The following is a 15123-nucleotide window of genomic DNA, read 5'->3' on the forward strand; positions in this document are numbered from 1 at the left end:
ACCATTAGGAGGGAGGTCATGTCCTGTTCATTCAAAACACTCTTCTAGTTCACTGATGCACACCTGTGTACTGGGACACAGGTGTGCTGTGTACTCTGCCAGGCTCCTCCTCTTCCCCTCACCTCCTCCCCCCCCCGTGTTCACCTCACCCCTAATCACTTCATCATCATCCTGTGATAACCCTTCCAAAGTACTTGTAACGGGAAGGTAATTGATATCCAGTTGAAGAGGCATTGCCCTGTAATGGTACAAGCTTCCGTACACTGATAAAGGGCCTCTCAAAGTGTGCGTGATATCATCTCCTGCCCACAGATCGATGGGAATGCTTTATTAGGTCAGAGCGGATTTGCCGCTGTCTGTGACTTGAGTCGCCGGATCACTTATCCCCACTTCGTCTGTTGTCCTATCATCGTGTTATTTGCTACACTGACTGGGATGAGACCAGCTGATCACACTCTCTCTCTCTCTCTCTCTCTGACTCCAGGGGCCTGAAGGGGCCCTTAGCCAGGTGCTTATGTTGACATCCCATGTGAACACAGATCACACCAATCCCCCCCAGAGAGAACCATCACTGTTCTCCTCATCTCCCATCAGCAGCCTGACACAAACTGGGCTTGTTTCAAGGAAATCCTTTTCAAACGTTCAAAATAAAAGTTTTGAGGTTATGCTATGGGATGAGTCATACATCTACTCTCTTCATTGGTCCACTCATCTCTCTCATTCTATGAACATTATTCCAATCTCTTCCATTCGCTCTACTGTTCATGTCTGAACTAGCCGGCCTTCTTTCCCCTCATTCCTGCTCTTCATCATGACAACCCCTCTGCCCTTCACCCCTCTATCCCTACACCCCAGCCCGCCCTGCCCCACAGTCTGCACCCTGAACCTAGATCCTGCTAACACACTGCGGCCCCTTCCCTGCCCTGCCCTTCCCTCAGCTCAGCTCAGCTCAGCTCAGCTCAGCTCAGCTCAGCTCCCCTCCCCTGCCCTCCCCTCCCCTCCCCTCCCCTCCCCTCTCCTTCCCATGCCTTCCCTCCCCTTCCCTCCCCTCTGTCTGAAGATTGGTATAAGACCACACCACACAGCCTAGGCCCAAGTATGTAGAGAGAGCGAGAGAGGCGGGGAAGAGACAAACATGGAGAGAGAGGGAGAGAAAGAGACAAACACGCAGAGAGAGCGAGAGGGAGAGAGAGAGAGAGAGGCCTAGAGAGCAGAGTTGGAAGGCTTGCACGGACCCAGGTGGCCGCATGCCTCCTAGATGCGGTGTAACTGACTAAAGAGACGAAGCACACACAGGGCTGCTGGAATCTGTGCTCTGACTGGCAGGACCTTTGCTAGGCTGCTCATAGGATACCACAGTTATGGCCTCATGGAGCTGAGGGTCTCTCAGCCAATAAAGCGACCGAATTCTCACTGACTGAACCACTTATTTTATTGCTATTTAGACACCAAGCAAATGCTTTTATTCAAAGTGACTTACAGCGATGTTGGCGATTAGTTGTGTTGCTCAAGGGTGCCTAAATGTGGGCGGTCAAACCCGGAACCTTTCGGATGGAGGTCACCCTGGTACACACCCTGACCACCAGACAACCAATCATGTGGCTGTTAGTCAAATATCTCTTCGTCTTCTTCCCTCCCAGGTACGCCCTCCACTTCCTGGTGCAGACCGGTCTGTCCTACAGCATCATGGTCTTCGCCAGCCTGGAACACATGCACAAGTAAGAGGGCCTGGGACACATGCACAAGTAAGAGGGCCTGGGACACATGCACAAGTAAGAGGGCCTGGGACACATGCACAAGTAAGAGGGCCTGGGACACATTCACAAGTAAGAGGGCCTGGAATACATGTAAGAGGGCCTGGAATACATGTAAGAGGGCATGTAAATGCCATGCAAAGTAGTTAGTGCCTGCGGCTCTCAGACTAAACCGTCACAAGTAGGTAAATACCCAGTAGACGTGTAGCAGAGGTTTAGCATTACAAGAGATGATCACGCTATACTTTTAATGGCAGAACCAGGGAGGCGTTCTGTGAGGCATAGAAGAATCGTGTCCTTAATGTGTCTGATGTTTATTTATTTCCACCAATCATTGTTAAGAGTCGTTAGCTCGGGACGCTCCAAAGGCCCAAAATAGAGCGAGGGAGGGAGGTGATTTATAGGTCACATGACCGCTGTGGAACGAGGGGCCGAGCCGGGGGTTCCTGCTTTACATCCAGCGCACGCAGCCAACAGCACCCAGGGCATGCAGCCCCCCCCCCCCCCCCCGCTGAGGGCTCAGCACCGGCCGGAGATGCGGTGCAGCCAGGCCGTCTCCGCGGCGACCAAGGGAGCCGCGGGCCGTGTTCCTGTCCTTGAACCAACACAACGAGTGTTGTGGCGGTCTGAGGACAGGCTGAGTCACGGAGCCAACGATTCGCTGCCGAAGTCCCCCACCCCCCCCCAGACATCTATCTGTGACCACGGCTAGACCGCCCTCACGCACACACGAGCAGCACGGACCTGTGCATGCACATGCGTATACAAACACACACCCACATGCACACCCACCCACACAGGCTGTATTCGTTTGATGAGCAGGTGTAAACATGGAAAGCTGCCCTCAGGGCAAAACGCTCCAAAATAGCGCCATCAATTATTCATTATTCAGAAGCAATTCTACTGGGCTCAGAAATAAAGTAAACATTCAAAGTGTTCAGCGACCCACGTCATATACAGCCAGCTAGCATGTTTCTGACCTCTGTGTGGCCTTGTAGGGCATTAGCACAATGCCAACCCCCACAGTCTATTCAGGGATCCAAGGCTTCACGCTGATTAAAGAGTAGAGTCGTTAGGAGGAGCGTCCCTAAAGGACCGCCATTGCCTGATGTAGAGGGCTTGACCCCCCCTAACAACGTCAGGGTCATTCAGAGGTCAGGGAAGGGGTCATGTGGACCTGGAAAGCTTGACCTTACGACCACGTCAGGGTCAGAGGTCAGGGCTGGGGTCACAGTGACCTCGACAGCTTAACACTGAAAATGGTCCCGGGCATTCTATCCTGTGTACCTTGTGGGCGGTGTACCTTGTGGGTGGTGTACCTTGTGGGCAATGTAACTTGTAGGCAGTGTAACTTGTGGGCGGTGTACCTTGTGAGCTATCCTTTGGGCGGTGTAACTTGTATGCGTTGGAACTTGTAACTTGTAAGGAGTGTAACTTGTGGGTGGTGTACCTTGTAGTGATGCAACTTGTAAGGAGTGTAACTTGTGGGCGGTGTACCTTGTAGTGATGCAACTTGTAGGCAGTGTAACTTGTGGGCGCTGTACCTTGTGAGCTGTGTTTTTGGGCGGTAAAACCTTGTAGTCGTTGTAACTTGTAATTTGTGGGCGCTGCGAGGGCATAAGTTCCAGTGTACAGCTGACCTTTGACCTGGAACGATGATGTGCTGCTCAATAAGGGCACAACATGTTTCAGTGTGTCTTTACTGTTACCTGTTCTCTACATCATGGAGAGCCCAGGCTATGTACATATCAATCCTAATGGCGTTGATGCAACTTGCTTGTTTTAACTCAGTACCATAGAACGTGCGCACAACCCTGTACACACACACACACACACACACACACACACACACACACACACACACACACACACACACACACACACACACACACACACACACACACACACACACACACACACACACACACACACACACACACACACACACACACACACGTGCGAGAGAGAGACGCACGCACACACACACTAGTCCAGGTGTGTGTGCTTTACCTTAACCTTTCCACAGTACCAGGGTGGTGAGTGATTTGCTGAGTGTTTTGTTTATGCTGAACGGTATGGGCCGGTGGGGCGGAGGTAAACGTGAGGTCTTTGTTCCGCGGCCCAGGTCAGGTTTCGTGTCTTTCATACGGGGAGCTTCAATCCTCCCTCTTTCTCACTCGTTCTCACACTTTTATCCCGTTGTCCTTGTTCCTCTGCCGTGCCTCCCTGTGGCTGAGAGTGGGCGGGGTGGGCCCTTGTGGTTGGGGGAAAGGCCCCTGTGGGTGGGGGGGGGGGGGGGTGCCCGTGGGTGGAAACATGGACAGGGAACAGGCTATTCTAGAAAGGTTGGCGTTAGTATGACTAGTAGTATGATATTTGCTGTCTACACAAACCAATATTTACCTCTACCTTGCCTCCTGTCTGCAAAAAACTCTCCCACAGCCTGACCTCTGACCTAATTTAGCGGCAGGCTCCATGTGAGGCCACCACATCCCTGCTTGAATTGAAGATGACAGTTACGACCCAAGTACGTACATACATACGTATGTACGTGTACAGGCAGACTTCAGCAGGCGGTATCTTCAAATGCAATAATAATACCACAGGAAGATCACACACAAACACAGACAGACAGACAGACAGACAGACAGACAGACAGACAGACAGACAGACAGGCAGGCAGGCAGGCAGGCAGGCAGGCAGGCAGGCAGGCTGGCAGGCTGGCAGGCTGGCAGGCTGGCAGGCAGGCAGGCAGGCAGGCAGGCAGGCAGGCAGGCAGGCAGGCAGGCAGGCAGGCAGGCAGGCAGGCAGGCACCCCTGAGTATATAAAAGTAAGCAGGAGCCTCATGGACGTTGGGCATGAGGTGACTGAGCAGCCCACTCCCCTTACAGCCCACATTCAGCTCACAGCTCACAGCGTTGAGCCAACAGGGCGCTGGAGCAGAATTCCACGGCTGTCGAAGTGGCGTGCAGCTGTTACCAGATGTTCCCTACTCGCTCGGAGCTCGGCGAGAGCGGCCTCTGGCGTCTGAAAACTCTTGGATTTTTCGTTAAGGAGCACACAACATTTTAGGCTATTACAGAAATTCTTATTTATTGTTGTCATGAGAGAGTAACAGGGGCTTGACATTCAGATATACACACAGATATACACACACACAAACACACACTCAATTCAGCAAATTGACGCTGGCCTGACTGGACTATTCTGTGGGTTCTATAAAACCATTGAAAGTCAAACCCATGCGTTGAGAATAAATTCCATCCATTCATTCATTCTCTCTCCAGTCCCGGAGACAGCCCAGCTATCTGCTGTGCTTCGGCCCCCACAAGCCCCTCCGGTGGCTGCCTGCCCTCGGAGGGATGCTAGCAGTGAGTGCTAGCATCAGGACCCAACGGTCCGATCTCCCCTCTGTCTCCCCATCGTCTCCCCACCGTCTCCCCGCCGTCTCCCCGCCGCCTCCCCATCCTCTCCCAATCCTCTCCCAATCCTCTCCCCCTCAGTCTCCCTCTCTCCTCCCCCATCCTCTCCCTCTCGTCTCCTGACAGAGACACTCTGGCGTCCTTTGGCCCTCCTTCTGGTCTGGCAGACGACCGCCCCCCTTCCCGCCTCTCGCTCCTCAGGGGCCGCCAGCACCGGCCAGCTGCCGACACCAGGGGCCCTTTTGTTCGACAGCAGAAGAGGCCCCGGCCTGTTCTCTGAGAGATGAGGGGGCCGGGGGGAGGAATGAGGAGACGCACAACAACGACATGGCAGACATTCTCTCAGACGAACTCGGATCCGGGTTCAGGACTTTGCTCACTGTCGCATCGTGTCGCTCCCTTGCTCGCTCACAACAGCCCCTACGTTCAGACGATCACACACTAACCAACCTACTCACGTGTCTAAGCTTTATGCCGCAGATAACGGATGGCCTCTTGAGGGGGCCGTACTCATCCCCCCGCTCCGTTCTCTTCCCTCTCCCCAGGTACTGCTTCGTGACGGCACTGGGCTACCTCAGCTTCTGTCAGATAACGCGGGTCTACGTCTTCGACTACGGCATGTACTCTGCAGACTTCACGGGGTGAGCAGGTCCTGCCGGTCTTGTGTTCTTGTAGTTCTACGTAGTACTGTGATACCATTTAAGCTGAGTAAACACGTCACACAGTCTAAAGGCACATTCATACTGACCAATTTTCTCCTGGCAGACTGAGTAAGATGGAGCCCCCATCCCGGGGGTTAGGGGTGCATGGCCAGCCGTTGCCTAGCAACCAGATGCAGCACCAAACTCCTTCTGAGCCAAATTAGAACTGTGTGGAGCGAGACCCCAGGTCCTTCCACCGCAGAATAGATTGGATCATAGAAAACACATCTATCGTACTGTAAAGGTCCGACCATTCTGTTTCCTCCTAGTCCTCACTTGAGTGAGGATCTGGGTTTAGGATACTAGTATATATAAGGAGCTGGATCAGACTTCAGAGAACCGTTGATGATGTTCATTTGATGGTTGGGGTGTTCATCAGTTAATAATAATTAATTGACATGCTCTGTGTTTCTGTCCTAGGCCCATGATGGTCATCACTCAGAAGATCACCAGCCTTGCGTTTGAAATCCACGATGGTGAGCCTCCCGCACGCGTCTTAAGTCCCCCAAGTGTCTGGCACTCATGTGGTTTTACGTTTGACCTACTAACCTGCTGCTGTGGTTAGTACGCAAGTTGTTTCAGTTAAGAAGACGACAGAAAGGTTGAGACGAAGACCTGGCCTAAAACATCCCTGCCCCCTACTCTATCTACCCCTAGTTTAACTACCCCTAGTGTACTGTAGTGTATCTACCCCTAGTGTCACTACCCCTAATGTACTGTAGTGTATCTACCCCTAGTGTCACTACCCCTAATGTACTGTAGTGTATCTACCCCTAGTGTCACTACCCCTAATGTACTGTAGTGTATCTACCCCTAGTGTCACTACCCCTAATGTACTGTAGTGTATCTACCCCTAGTGTCACTACCCCTAGTGTACTGTAGTGTATCTACCCCTAGTGTCACTACCCCTAATGTACTGTAGTGTATCTACCCCTAGTGTCACTACCCCTAATGTACTGTAGTGTATCTACCCCTAGTGTACTGCAGTTTAACTACCCCTAATGTACCGTAGTGTACCTACCCCTAGAGTAACTATTCCTATTGTACTGTAGTGTAACTACCCCTAGTGTATCTACCCCTAGTGTTACTACCCCTAGTGTAACTACCCCTAGTGTAACTGCCCCTAATGCACCGTAGTGTATGCACCCCAACTGTAACTACCCCTAGTCAGTGTAACTACCGTAGTGTATCTACCCTAGTGTAACTACCCCTAATGTACCGTAGTGTATCTACCCCTAGTGTAATTAGGGTAGGGCAGTTGCCAGCCCTATGTTGCCCCTCTAGGTCTGCTTGTTTAAACTCTTGTTGACCATGTCTCTGCAAAGACACCAACAACGTCCACTTTGGTGACTACTTTGAGAAGGGCTACTAGTGATGTGACGAGGATCTGCCCAATCGAATGACGTGGACACGTGATCCAGTCGTGTCCCATCGTTCCCATTACTTTATTTTATGCTGCCACTCCTCTTAAAGGGGCAGCGCTCCCCGAGAGGGGAGGGGGGCGGCTGCTGGGACACGCCCTCATTCTCTGAATCACAATCACCCATTGATTGATGCCCAACAATACACTGTCTGATGTGTATGTACTTAATGTATGCAATGTATCACATTACAGAAGGATTAGTGAGACATAAACAGGGACACGCACAAATACACACACACACACACACACACACACACACACGTATACACCCACGTATACACACACACACACACACACACACACACACACACACACACACACACACACACACACACACACACACACACACACACACACACACACACACACACACACACACACACACACACACACACACACACACACACACACACTTAATAGTGACCAATGAGGCCGGCTCCTGGGCCAGAAGGAGATTTAGCCACTTGCTCTAAATCACATTCTCTGCTCAGAAAGAATAAGCAGCGAGCGATGTGCTCCTGGAACCAAGCGCCCATTCATACAGAGACCTGACGCTCAGTAATGACCATTTACCCCCAAGCCAACTATTCACTTCTACCATACGCTGCATTAGGAGTTTGAAATTAAATTGTGCATGCAATTATTATGCTAAAAGGTGTGAGTCTCTCTGACATTGGTTTCACTGATGAGTGTCTACTGCTTACGTAGTAATAAATGGTGAATATACCAGCCCTGAGTTGTAGCTCATATACTGGAACATAGCTGTAACCATCACTGAGTCATCGGAGTAGGGTGTGAATACGGTGTGTTAAAGCTTTAGAGCTTTTCAAGTCTTCTCCAAACTAAGAGGCTTTTCTCACACGAGTTTGAGTGTGTATGTTTGAGGGAGTCGTTGATGTTCAGATGAGCTGATCATTGTCATCCTAATACTCAGGCCCTATGCAAACAGAGACACCTTTAGAGTAGGACACTCGCAGGAACCCCTGATGTTTTATTACTTAGCACTCTCTTATTACTGTCTCTCTCTGCCTGTCTTTCTGCCTGTCTCTCTGTCTAGGTCTGGCCAAGCGAGAGGACCAACTCAAGCCCAGTCAGAAATACCTAGCTGTCAGGTATGTGACTCAGGTATGTGTTTTTAACTACACCAGCAGACTGTTGTAGCTCTAAAACAAAATGTATCAAAATCTGCCCCCTGTCTCCTACCCATAATGCAACAGACCGGCCGTGGGGGGGGGGGGGGGTTGTGTGATTGTTGTGTGGTTCTGGGGGTCTCAAGACACACGTTTCTGCTGCCCACCATAGAGTCCGGAGGGCAATGGTTTATTTTATCCCGCTCGGGCCCGGGTGTGGCCCCGGTGTAGTCCGGGTTCCGGCTGCGGTTCAAGCCTCAGTCCGGGATCCGGTTTGACCTCGGTTTGCCCTCGGTTTGGGACCCGTTTTGCCATCGGTGCAGGCATCGCTCGCGTAGTGTACGGGGGGCCCTGAGACCTAACTCGGCGATAACGGTGGCAACCGCCAATGGGAAGAAACCAAAGGCCGCTCCTCGTAAAAATATACAAAAAGTTAAATACACATTAAGGATTAGAGACTGAAGGAGAGACGGTTGTAGTCCAGCTGTGTTTGCTCCATTACCATGGCAGCAGTGCATGTCAACAGCTGCTCTCACTAATGAAGGCGGAAAGCCAAAAGCCGAATGGTTGTCAGGTGATGAGCACGGCTGACCATCACCTGACAACCGCTGGGAGTGTCCGCTTATTACCCCGGCCTGGGCACATAGCCGTGGGGCACTAGGACCCTGGGCGCGATCCACTGGAAAGGGTCACAGCAGTTAGAGAAAGAGAAGCCATCCCCACGAGAGTCCTGGCCCTGCGTGAGAGTTCAGTAGCACAGCGCGGCAGGAAATGAGGGAGGCTGCTGGTCTCCAGGGTCCCAGGGTCCGGCAGGCGTGATGAGCTCCAGAGTGTACGCCACAGCCTCAGTAAAGGCACTCTAACTAGCTTGACACTGCTACCTCATCAACACGATAAAGGGGAATACAACCGCATATAACTGATCAGGGCATGTTGCAAGAAATTAGGATTGTCAAAATGCGTCCCTTTGGACTTGCAAATGATTCCACATGGTACGTTTTATTAATACAAGCCCTTTGAGACTGTACCTGTGATTAAGGGCAATACAAATGCATTTAATTGAATGGAATTACATGTTATGATGATAAACAAGAGATTTTCCTCTGTGTGGTGGTCCGTGTGTTGCCATGGTATCAGTGTGTGTGTCATGTATCAGCCTTCTGCAGGCATTTTTACAATACCAAGCCGGTTCGGTCGCGGCTTGGCACGCGAGGGGATATTACCCCAAGGGGGTAATATCCCAAGGGGGTAATATCCCAAGGGGGTAATATCCCCCGTCTTCACGGAGCCGTCTCTTTGGTTCACTGGAGAAGGCAGGGCTGCGCACGGAGAGTAGACCTCTTAAGAATGTTTTTATTTATTTATGATTAAAGAGACTTGCATGCAAGAATGAGTATACATCTGAGTGTAGTTTACATCTCAGTGTAGTGTAAAACTGCGATTAACTATTTACAAGTGCAAAAAAACAACAACATATTCTTTATTTTGCTGACCACTTGTTTTTTATCCCGACGAAAGCCTCTTAAGGAAAGCTCCCTCTGCGTCTTTCTCGTAGTTCGCACCATCTTTCCCCATCTTCGTTTAATGCGACTGCATCACCTTCTCTCCCATAATCAGCAGCTCCCATATTTCACTGTCTCTCCAGTTAGAACTACTCACGTTAATATTGCTGCGTTGTCTCTGTCTAGACAACGCATCAACACCTCTACTCAAGTCCCGCCCCTGGAACCGCGGAGCCGTCTAATTGCATTTACATAAAAAATATATCGCCAATGTGTGAAGGATCCGGGAGGGTAAATTGGGGTGCGAGCTCAAGCTGGCAATTTACCTCGAGCAGTGTAAACGAGCGGCAATGTCATGCCGGGAAAGGCGTGCATAAGACGGGCATATTTGGCAGTGTAAAAACTGTGTCTGTGCTCCACTGTGTGTGTGTGTGTTATGTATCAGCCTCCTGTGTCTGTGCTCCACTGTGTGTGTGTGTGTGTGTGTGTGTGTGTGTGTGTGTGTGTGTGTGTGTGTGTGTGTGTGTGTGTGTGTGTGTGTGTGTGTGTGTGTGTGTGTGTGTGTGTGTGTGTGTGTGTGTGTGTGTGTGTGTGTGTGTGTGTTTGTGTGTGTGTGTCATGTATCAGCCTCCTATGTCTGTGCTCCACTGTGTGTGTGTGTGTGTGTGTGTGTGTGTCATGTATCAGCCTCTTGTGTCTGTACTCCACTTTGTGTGTGTGTGTGTGTGTGTGTCATGTATTAGCCTCCTGTGTCTGTGCTCCTCTGTGTGTGTGTGTGTGTGTGTGTGTGTGTGTGTGTGTGTGTGTGTGTCATGTATCAGCCTCCTGTGTCTGTACTCCACTGTGTGTGTGTGTGTGTGTGTCATGTATCAGCCTCTTGTGTCTGTGCTCCACTGTGTGTGTGTGTGTGTCATGTATCAGCCTCCTGTGTCTGTACTCCACTGTGTGTGTGTGTGTGTGTCATGTATCAGCCTCTTGTGTCTGTGCTCCACTGTGTGTGTGTGTGTGTCATGTATCAGCCTCCTGTGTCTGTACTCCACTGTGTGTGTGTGTGTGTCATGTATCAGCCTCTTGTGTCTGTGCTCCACTGTGCTCTCAGGCGGATGCCCAGCCTGTTGGAGTACCTGAGCTACAACTGTAACTTCATGAGCATCCTGGCGGGCCCCGCCTGCTCCTACAACGACTACATGGCCTTCATCGAGGGCAGCGGGTACCACTGCCACGGGGAGCTGGCCAACGGCAAGGAGAACGGGAAGGTCAAGCTCAGCGAGCCCTCGCCCAAGGTACGTCTGCTGTAGAACCATCTCATCTCTGCTCAACCGCTTCCTCCCCCCATTGTAGCGGCTAATCTGGGATCCATACGTCCCTACTCTATAGCAGACTATCCACATCCCACTGTGGTGTCTAATCTAGGATCAATACGTCCCTACTCTAGAGCAGACTCTTTCTCACCCCATGGTACATGTTGTTATAGTGGTCTTTTTGAGTCAATTTGCATTTGGAGGTGAGAGTTTAACCTATAAATAAATGCAAGCACATGCACGCCAACACACGCACTCACGGACGCATCTACACACATGCAAAGTGGGACAATGTGAATCGTGTTTGAATAGAAACATGTCATTACTGAGGGCATTTGAAGGGTTGCAGCAATTATATGAACAATCATCAAAATATATCAAGTTTCACTAATACTCGTAGCTGCAAACTAGTCACTTTTCCCTCTCATATCGTAAAGACATACAGTATATAGAAGGGAGGTACGATATATGATATTGGAAGCTCTTTGTTAATGCACTACCACCGACTCCTAGTTTAAAGTGATGACTGGTGGCTGGGAGTGCTGTAGTACTCTTACAACTTTCAGGACAACAGACCAATAATAATAGTAAATAGGTAGAGCCGTGTCGAGTTCTGCCTGGGGGACAAACATGCTGATAAGATATTTAATCCTGGAACAATGTCTACAGTGTTTGCTATGTAATAAGCTTGTATTCCAACCCTGAGAGAGGAGAGGGGTGAGGGGTTAATCCACCTCACTTCTGTCCAATTAAAATCACGGCAGGATTTAAGTGGGGCGAAGGACAAAGAGAAAGTTGTCATTGTATTGTGAGGCACACACGATGAGTCAGCATTAAGAGAAGTTAACTAATGAGCTACTACACACGATGAGTCAGCCTTAAGACTAGTTAATTGATGAGCTTATAAACACGATAAGTCAGCATTAAGAAAAGTTAATTGATGAGCCAATACACACAATGATTCAGCATTAAAACGAGTTACATGATGAGGTAATACACACGATGAGTCAGCATTAAGACAGGTTAATTGATGAGCTAATACATACGATGAGCCAGGATTAAGACAAGTTAATTGACGATGAATCAGCATTAAGACGAGTTAATTTTTTACAGACTTCTCTGACCAACTACTAAATCATTAATAATCACCATAATCAATAACAGTCATTTGAACTGTACTGAAACTCTGTATTAAAGCCCCACTATCTCTGCTGGTCTCCTCATCTCTTCATCTCCTGGTCTCCTGGTCTCCTCCCCCTCTCTCCCCCTGTCTCCCCGTCCTCTCCTCCCCTCCCCGTCTCCCCGCAGAACGACGTGCTCTCCAAGCTGGTCACGTGCGGCGTCTCGCTGGGCGTGTACCTGGCTCTGTGCAAGGTGATGCCGGTGGAGCGGTCGGTGGAGCCCTCCTTCGTCGCCAGCACCCCCTTCTACCAGCAGGTCCTCTACCTGTACCTGGCCATGCTGGCTCTCCGGCCCAAGTACTACTTCGTCTGGACTCTAGGTGGGGCTGCTGCAACACTGAGGGTCCTACCAAATAGTATTTAGTGATGAAATAATGATATATCGTTATCCACTAAGTGATGTTGTGATATTCATTATAAGTTTTTATTATTGATTCATTGATTTTGTCCATTCTTTTTTGTGAGGAAAGATGAATTGTGTTTATGACCAGTAAACTGATGTGTGATACGGTGCCATCTAGTGGCTAGTAGCGGTACACTTCTGCCATACACGTGCCAAACACATGTGCAAACATATGTTCAGAGGTCACCTAGAGCCTCCGCCCCACACCCCTCTGACACACTTATTGTATGTTATACGTCCTGGCACTTAAAAATAGTACTTAGCATTGTGTAGCATCTTACCCTAGCTCTCTTTGTTGCATATGGGGAATGGGTTGACCTAACTATTGTTAGTACTTGGCACATGGTTCTATTAACATCCTAACTGTACCGAGAGTCATACATTGTTATATATATATATATATATATATATATATATATATTGTAAGTTGTTGGGATAAAAACGTCTGCTAAATCCCCTAAATGTAAATGTAATGTTATTTTCAGCGGACGCCATCAACAACGCCGCAGGGTTCGGCTTCAACGGATACCGAAAGGACGGGTCCTCGCGCTGGGACCGCGTCTCCAACCTCAACATCCTGGAGATCGAGGTAGGGGCCGCTGTGCTGCGCCCTGACGCCATGCTGTGATGATCGACCCCTCGTTCTCAGTCTGACTCTCAGTCTACCATCCTCCTGCTTGTCCTTTCAGTTCGCCACCAGCTTCAAGATGTTCATCGACAATTGGAACATCCAGACGGCCCTTTGGCTCAAGAGGTAAGGTTTAAGGGTTATGGGTTATGGGTGTATTGAACTTATTGGGTATACATTGGTTTGTGGCACCGACTGCTGTGGTGATTATTGAGCAATACTTATAACAGATGGTGATCTGTTCCGTCCCTGTCCCTTCTCCCATCCTCTCCTCTCTTCTCCCGTCCCTTCCTCTCCTCTCCTCTCCTCTCCTCTCCCCTCCTCTCATCTCCTCTACTCACCTCCCCTTTCCTCTCCTCTCTCTTTTCTCCTCCCCTCACCTCTCCTCCCCTCCCCTCCCCTCTCCTCTCCTCTCCTCACCTCTCCTCCCCTCTCCTCTCCTCTCCTCTCTTCTCCTCTCCTCTCCTCTCCCCTCCCCTCCCCTCCCCTCTCCTCTCCTCTCCTCTCCTCTCCTCTCCTCTCCTCTCCTCCCCTCTCCTCTCCTCTCTTCTCCTCCCCTCTCCTCTCCTCTCCTCCCCTCCCCTCCCCTCTCCTCTCCTCTCCTCTCCTCTCCTCTCCTCTCCCGTCACCCATCCCGTCCCGTCTACAGGGTGTGCTACGAGCGTTGTCCCCTCAACCCGACGGCCGCCACCTTCCTGCTGTCGGCCATCTGGCACGGGGTGTACCCCGGGTACTACCTGACCTTCCTCAGCGGCATCGCCATGACGATGGCGGCGCGTGCAGTGAGTCTTTAATTATATCACAGCGGGGGGAGGAAGGCTCAATGTGCCGTGCTACCATAGGTAGACATAGATATACAGCCCGTCTGCCTCTTAAGTCATTCTTAAAGAGCCATTGAACCCAAAACCACATTTTTGAACTTTCAAACTATTCCAACACCTAGGGCTGCTCGATTATGGAAAAAATCTCAATCACGATTATTTTGGTCAATATTGAAATCACGATTATTCAAACGATTATTTTTGAGTTTGAAAACATGATGTATTTATTCAGCATGTCTCTGCCAAAAACACTTTGTAACTGAGAAATTTCTCCTCAAAAGAATACACAAAATGTTCAAAAAGAAAATCGATCATATTAGTTTTTTGATCGTTTGACGCTAAAATCGAAATCGAGTGCGAAATTCGATTAGTTGCCCAGCCTTCCGAACATCTATATTATAACGCTACGGTGTGTGGTGCATTTTATAGCAACATTACTTATTATAACACTCATAACACATACACAGTGACAGTACTCACAAAGTATCAAGAAGTTGGCGTGGGTCAGCCCAAAAAGAAACTTGGAATATATATTTATGATCTATCATGTGTAATATATTCGCACAATGATTAAGATGTAATAACGATGCCTCCCCTCCTCTTCCCCCTCCCAGCTGAGGCACAACGTCCGACCTCACTTTCAGACCTCTGACCTGCGGAGGCGTGTCTATGACGTCATCACGTGGGCGGGGACTCAGGTGGCCATCAGCTACACGGTGGTGCCCTTCGTCCTGCTGGCCGTGGGACCCTCGCTGCAGTTCTACAGGTACAGGCGGGTCGTGTGTGTGTGTGTGTGTGTGTGTGTGTGTGTGTGTGTGTGTGTGTGTGTGTGTGTGTGTGTGTGTGTGTGTGTGTG

At 49.9% G+C, this 15123-nt stretch overlaps 1 protein-coding gene across 2 annotated transcripts in view; it reads left to right on the forward strand.

The window, feature by feature from the left end:
• Positions 1–15123, forward strand: part of mboat2a (membrane bound O-acyltransferase domain containing 2a) — a 45106-nt gene that overhangs the window by 26884 nt on the left and 3099 nt on the right. Inside the window, exons 3-12 of one of the 2 annotated variants that reach the window (XM_060052485.1) lie at positions 1641–1718; positions 5723–5818; positions 6299–6354; positions 8359–8413; positions 11033–11216; positions 12543–12735; positions 13304–13407; positions 13508–13572; positions 14096–14228; positions 14882–15033. In XM_060052485.1, the coding sequence (XP_059908468.1) occupies positions 1641–1718; positions 5723–5818; positions 6299–6354; positions 8359–8413; positions 11033–11216; positions 12543–12735; positions 13304–13407; positions 13508–13572; positions 14096–14228; positions 14882–15033 (1116 nt within the window). Of the gene's footprint in view, positions 1–1640; positions 1719–1793; positions 1800–5722; positions 5819–6298; positions 6355–8358; positions 8414–11032; positions 11217–12542; positions 12736–13303; positions 13408–13507; positions 13573–14095; positions 14229–14881; positions 15034–15123 lie in introns of those variants that run through there. The other variant, XM_060052486.1, reaches the window with a different exon arrangement.

Source organism: Gadus macrocephalus, chromosome 5 (assembly GCF_031168955.1).
Source record: "Gadus macrocephalus chromosome 5, ASM3116895v1".
NCBI classification, from domain to species: domain Eukaryota; kingdom Metazoa; phylum Chordata; class Actinopteri; order Gadiformes; family Gadidae; genus Gadus; species Gadus macrocephalus.